We start from the raw sequence: 6,912 nt of genomic DNA, 5'->3' as shown, positions 1-6,912 counted from the left end.
AACCTTAATCAATTGCAAATTTGAATTAACCAATTAAATAGATTTATTGCCCGCCCCTACAGCAGAAATGTTAACACTTATTGAGGTTGTTGGGAGCAGTGATGGTTTATAATGTCTAACAGCTGCTAAGAGGAAAGCTCAGCAATAACATTCCTTTGTGCACCTAGCTGAGGAGGCATCCTGGGACAGAGCTGGACTTCCCGATGAGCTTGTCTAATCGCCTTCTCTCAGCTGTATAAAAAGTTACTGCTCCAACAAACCACACCACAGACCATGGCTGACGTCACCACAGAGTCAAAGATGGCACTCCATGCACTCCAAAAGATGTCAGTCTCCTCAGCAGGTCAAGTCTACTCTGACCCCTCCTCTGAAGAGCAACAACTCTCAGAAATTAACCCATGAAATATGTCATTGTGTGTAATGAACTTATCATTTACAATCTAAATACATATATTGTCATTTACATTAGGTATATGTTTAAATATGAAATTATTTTACCTACATAGTTTATTTCGTATTATAAATAGAAACAATAAAGTACTGGGATTTATGCTTTCTGTGTGTTGTTAATGGATGAATAGAAACAATTAAGTTTTGAATGTTAGTGATGAAGCTTGTTCAAGTGAAACTAAAGAAGTCTAGTCAAGAATTTTCTTAGTTTGTTCTTATTTTAATGAAACAAAAGAAGTTATTTTAGTTGTAGCTCTTAGAAAAGTTGGACAAAGCTACTTTAGATCATAAAACCCCTGAGTATTTACTTAATTTATTTCTTATTATGAATAGAAACAATTAAGTAGTGATTTTATGCTTTCTGTACATTTATTAATGTATGAATACAAGCAATAAAGCTTGTTACAGTGAAACTAAAGACGTCTGGTCAAGAATTTGCTTAGCTAATTTATTTGTTAATGTAATGTTTTTCTTTTCCTATGTAAAATTTCCCTCTGTAATTTCTTTCTGTTCATGTACAGTGCTTTGAAACATCTTGTTATTGAAAAGTGCTATATAAATAAACTTGCCTTGCCATACCACATTTTTTATTGTGTTGTGAGCCATTTGTAGAAAACAAAATATTGTCCCTCCATATAAGGCCAGTAATATTACGGGGGGGGGAAATATACATTTCGTTTGTAGCACACACTCCAGTTGTCACACTTACTTTAAATGGCTTTTTTTCTTAGCATTTGTCACTGAAGAAAGAAGAGGGCAGTTGAGCAACAAACAGGACATTAGCAGGTCTGCTGGTGTTTCTGTAGCATCATAGATACAATAAAACACTCAAACTACTTCAATATTGAGATAAATTGGTTTAAATCCCCCCCCAAATCACTTTTGTAGTTATTTCTGCTACATCTTTATGAGCCATGTGCTGCATTTAAAATTTATAACAAGAGAGAAGGATATGAGAACAAAATGTCTAAATTTAAAGAGTTCAGCGTCTGCACAAACTAGGGTTGCTAACTCTTTGAAAAATAAATAATGGGACACTTTTTGGCCAGCCATTGTCTCGCACCCTACTGACATGATTAATCTGTTTTTATTTACCTTTCATCTTAGTATGAATAGGTATTGTAAACATTTGACTCAAACCTTAATTTAATGAGACACAGATTTTTGTTTCTATATATGGGTCTGTTCCTTTATTCAAGGGACAGCTGGCAACTTTAGCAGAAAGGCGCTAAAGATCTTTAAAGATCTCTGCCTCCACAAAATGAGAAAACACTCATCAAAAACGATTCCTACAATCCTCTCATCAATAAAATGTCGTCATCTTACTTATTTTTGTAACATTTTGCTTATTTATACATCTCAGCGTGGGGAAAACTTTTTTTTTTACCATTCCATCTGTCATAGTCTCTGCTTTTTATTGAAACGTCATATACTTTTAAAAAGGGACAAAAATAATAAAAATCGAGTTTCTTTGTTTTCGTTCAGGCAATCTAACAGTCTGCCTAAATCCTGCTTCACAAGGCGGAGCTAGGGGGCCTTTAATCTCTCTTTCCGCCGTACCCGCCATCTTGTAGAGACCCGGGGTAAGATGTTCTCCGTTAAAATCCTTGTTTTCTTCTTAATTACCAGCTGATTTATGTCTAGTAACACCAACACGCTCACCGGAAGCGTACATTTATCTCCCACCGAAGCGTTCACGGGTGGGAAATGATCACCTTACGTGGTTTTGTTCGCTAACTGTGAGCATGAGGAGCAGCGTGGCTCTCCATGCGGCCCTGTCTGGCTCAGAAACACCCGAGTAGCAACGTCCATATCCTCTAAAATAGACTAAATCTGAACGAAACGCTGTTGTAGCATCAAGGTTCTCGTTAAACACGGTCACAGGTGTGAACCGAGGTGCTGATCGCTGTTAGCTCGTATGTGTCACGTGTTTATTGTCAGCACCGGCGTGTCCGCAGCTTTGGCCAAATGTGCCCTTCTCTAAAAACTTATAATTGTATAGGAAATCTGAAAAGTTTTCGTGAGTTGCACTAAATTAGACATTGCATTTATTTTTTTTTCTTTTGTGGGGGATAACTCTGTTGCTGTGAAGGCTGGATACCAGAATTTTAGCTTTTGGTGACGTAGATTCAGACAGGCTGTGTATGCTGTGGGTTAGTAAAGCATTTCTGTTTCCCCCCCTCAGTTATCAGGCATCATGACGAACACCAGAGGCAAGAGGAGGGGGACCAGGTACATGTTCAGCAGGCCCTTCCGCAAACATGGTGAGTATCAGAATCAGACATACTTTAATAATCCCAGAGGGAAATTACTAATAGTGGACTAAAAGCGGATCCCTGGGCCGTGTCACATCTGGTCATGGTGCTTTATGAGCTGGGAATGGGTAGACTGGTGAAACCTTGAGAAAAATGTTTAGGGATCCTCTGTGATATTTAATGTTTCGCTTGTTTTCTTTTTTTTCCCCCTTTTAATTGGTCAAGTAATTTGCTCAGACATTTTGTTTCTATTATTTTTAAGCACCCATAGTCAATTTACTCAAACTGTGTGTAGCCTCCATGTATTAAAATAATATAAGGAGGGAATAAATTAGTGCAAAGTTGCAAATATTTTAGGTATCTGAAAAGTGCAAAACACTGGTTGACCAGGATTATTAGACCTGTATGCTGTTGAATAGAAGGAAATGTTACTGGCTCGATTTGAGTAAATGTTTTTTAATCTTCTGACTACAAAGTACAATAATCATAATTATTTAAAAACTGGATTTGCATCATTTAACGTGAACTTTTGTCCCCTTTACTCCTTAGGCCCAATCCCTCTGTCCACATACATGCGCATCTACAGGAAAGGAGACATCGTAGACATCAAGGTGGGAAATCACAAATTTAACCATTTAGACCTAGGTTCTGTTTAGACCCATCGATGCTGCAGTTTTATATTTAATACAGAAACCTTTAGTTCTGCAGTGGACTTTGACCCCAACGTGAAAGGCCGTGATCAGATAGGTGTCCCTTGACTTTTAATGTTAAGTCTGTGTGAGGAAAAATATGTTGTACCATAACTTTACAAATAGCAACTTTGATTTTGGTAAAAATTGTGATTTTACTGTTTTTAAAAACTTTACCCTTTTAGATTTCTTTCTTAGGCATTTTGGGGTCTTTTGGTTACTAATTGACATCTGCAACATTGAAAGGGAAATTTTGCTGCATCTCTGGACACCAGAAAACTTATAACAATTTTAGTTTGGGTCTGTGGACCACAGAAATTAAATTAAAGTTTTTTTTACATTAAGATGCAAAAGAGAAACGGTGGTTCTTTAAAGTGTGTATTTAGCGTACAGGTTTTCTAAGGCTATGTTTACACAGCAGGGAAATGCAACTCATTTGTCTTATTCACAGCAGTGTGAACAACCCAATTCCGATTTTTCCTATTTGTGCTTCTTCCATATGTGGTACTAATTCGGATATGTCAGATTTTTTTTTTTTTTTTTTAGTGTCCACTTTCTGAATGGTTATGTGGCATTTTATCCGTCTTTCACGTCACTGTCCTGTCTCTCGCTACACAGCCACACAGTAGCAACAGTTAGCGCTGCATAAAAGACCGTTCTTATTAGCTCTGCTGCTTTTTTTCTGGTCTTACTTCGTCTCGGCTCGTTGCTCAATTACTTTCTAAAAAATGAGATGCCAGCTGGTATCCGTGTTTTTCTTTTCAATGTTTTTTTTTTTTTTTTTTTTTTTTTAAAACAACTTTATTGAACACTTTTAGAAACAATTACATTCACCATTACTTCCGTAGCTGTAGCCACTTGGGAAAAGTTTGGAATCGGGTCTGGAGACGTATGGGGACAGAAAAATAGATTGTGTCTGTGTCGACCCTGACCCATTGGGTATGTCCGTCCTCAGTCCATTTATCACTAATTCAGTTTGACCAATCCTCGATCCATTTGTGTTTTGAAAACTCTGGATATTTGTGAAAATGGATATTTGACATAAAATATGGTGCTCCAGGTGGTCCTAAAATATAATTGATCCAAGTAGCTCCAAAAAGCAGAGAAGTAGCGCTTTGCCCAGAGATAAAAAAATAAATAAAAATCTCCATTTAAGTCTCAAAAGTATTAGTTTTTTAAAATGGAAAATGTTACCGGTTTAGTAATAAAGTAATGTTTGTACCTCACTAAGAACGGGAGCTGATCCTTTCCATGCTGTTGATCTACAGCACGAGTCAAACTGAAGGTCCGCGGGCCGAATCTGGCCCGTCAATGCAATACCTCCGGCCCTCAAGCGCCAAAAAAAGCTTATCATGCTATAAAGTAGAGGCAGTTATCCTTTTTTAAATTGTATAAAGTGGGTAAAATGGTGCATCCTGTAGAGAATGTAGTAACAGCATCCTGCCACTAAATGCCCGTTTTCTCACAACATATTAAAACAACCCAGAATTGTGAAAGAAAAAAAATTATGCAGAAAGTTTCACTCACCCCAATACCAATTTTTTTTGCCAGATAAACCGTTCAATGGGCCTAAGGGTGCTACTTTTGTTACTGTGAAGGTTTTTACATTTTTATGTGAACTGGAATGAAATTGTCTATATAGGTGCAACCGGCCCTTTAAATGACTTCATGATGCCGATATAGGAATGACTTTGACAGGCCTGGTCTGCAGCAAATATCCGGTCGTGACGGTTGTTGTCTGGCTCCATGTCTTCCAGGGCACAGGTACCATCCAGAAGGGGATGCCTCATAAATGCTACCACGGCAAAACAGGACGCGTCTACAACGTGACGCAGCATGCTGTCGGCATCATTGTCAACAAGCAGGTCAAGTGAGTAGAAACCAGCCGTTCTGTGACATTTTGACTGCTCTGAGGAATCAAATTATAGTTTTTCACACACTCTGTAAAATCCCCATCTTCACTTTGCCACCCGGAGCCTCTCTGTCCTCGGTGGTCATTCACGTGGGGGACATTAGCTCATCCTCACGCGCCCCAGTCCAAACCCAATGTTTGGGCTTTTGGGTTGTTTTGAGGAAACATTACAGGAGAGCAGCTTCACAGGGTGTTAGGATTCAGCCACTGTCTCACTACCTCATGCTTTTCTGCCCACTTTCCTTCTCAGAGGCAAGATCCTGGCCAAACGGATCAACGTGCGCATCGAGCACGTGAAGCATTCGAAGAGCAGGGACAGCTTCCTGCAGCGCGTCAAGGAGAACGAGCGCAAAAAGCTGGAGGCCAAGCAGAAAGGAACCTGGGTGGAGCTGAAACGCCAGGTATGAGCAGATCTATACCCGACATGTCGACGCTGCCGCACAGATGTCACGCTTTGGTCCTTTTTAACTGGTTTCTGTGTCGCCTCCTCAGCCCGCCCCGCCCCGCGAGGCTCACTTTGTCAGCACCAAGAAGAACGAGCCCCAGCTGCTGGAGCCCATCCCCTACGAGTTCATGGCGTAAAGTGCTCCGATTAATAAAGATGTTTGTACACACACCGTCTGACTCCGGCTCGTCTTTTTCGCTCTTTTAGTAAACGTGGAAGGGTGAGCCCTCACTCCGTGATGATCCTCCTCCTTTGATTTTCTAAGATGAAATCAAAAGCACCTCATTTCACCGGCGATCTGAGAGTGATGGGCTCACAGCGCGAGCTTTTTCATGCTGCCTTGGCTTTCAGCCCAGGGCGAAACGGGCAGGATTAATGTTTTCAGCCAGCCTGGAGGTTGTGTTGCTGCTTTCTGATTGGTCAGAGCGGCACCGATGTCTGGGTTGGGCTTAGAGAGCGCAGGACCTTTTGAGTTGTCTGCAGAACCTCCTGAAACGTGGAGGAGGTAACAATTAGCACAATTCCCACTGCTTGTTTTTAATATTAAAAATATGAATCTGATGATTAAAACCATTTAGATGGCATGTAGTTCAGACCTGGGTTATTCCACCTGAGTATAACAAATGGTTAGGTGTTCAGGAAGTTCAGGCCTTTTTATTGGCGGCTAAACTCCTCTACCATGTCTCCTGTACCCAAGATGACCATTTATAGATTTTCTTGGGGGTTTAGGTCAGACCAGTCAAGCACAGTGGTATGAAGGTAATTAAACATCAGTATTATGAAAATGTCCCACATGTCACCAACATGATGCCTGCAGGGACCAGGTTGTCCCAAAGGAACCTCTGTGCTGCCAACAATTTTTCTAAAAATGGCACAATCCACCAGTGAGCTGCAGCTAGATTTATTTTACTGCGTTTCCTTTTCAATCACTTGCATTTCTGTTTTTAAAATGACTAAAACTGCCTGGAAAAACATGTTTATTTTACATGAGGTTGAGCCGAACTCTGATTAAATGGCTCTCCGTTTTAAAAGGGCCGGGGTCTCTTGGCCTAGTCAAAGCCCGGAACCAAAGCCAGGTGAGTGGACCTGGTAAAAAACAGCTGGTAGGCCAGCTTGAAGGAGCCAAAGCACATTTCATTCCACTCCTGTAGTCCTTGATTG

General features: G+C 40.2%; 1 protein-coding gene across 1 annotated transcript; it reads left to right on the top strand.

The window, feature by feature from the left end:
* Nucleotides 1–1,927: 1,927 nt before the first annotated feature.
* On the top strand, nucleotides 1,928–5,923 carry rpl21 (ribosomal protein L21). Its single transcript, XM_012857435.3, has 6 exons — nucleotides 1,928–2,033; nucleotides 2,636–2,714; nucleotides 3,255–3,316; nucleotides 5,152–5,264; nucleotides 5,557–5,707; nucleotides 5,799–5,923. The coding sequence occupies exons 2-6, from the start codon at nucleotides 2,648–2,650 to the stop codon at nucleotides 5,886–5,888; spliced, it is 483 nt and encodes a 160-aa protein (XP_012712889.1). The 5' UTR covers nucleotides 1,928–2,033; nucleotides 2,636–2,647; the 3' UTR covers nucleotides 5,889–5,923.
* Nucleotides 5,924–6,912: the final 989 nt, after the last annotated feature.

Source organism: Fundulus heteroclitus, chromosome 21, assembly GCF_011125445.2.
Source record: "Fundulus heteroclitus isolate FHET01 chromosome 21, MU-UCD_Fhet_4.1, whole genome shotgun sequence".
In the NCBI taxonomy this organism is placed as follows: Eukaryota; Metazoa; Chordata; class Actinopteri; order Cyprinodontiformes; family Fundulidae; genus Fundulus; species Fundulus heteroclitus.
The sequence above is the reverse complement of the archived record's forward strand: the minus strand, read 5'-3'. Positions and strand labels throughout refer to the sequence as shown.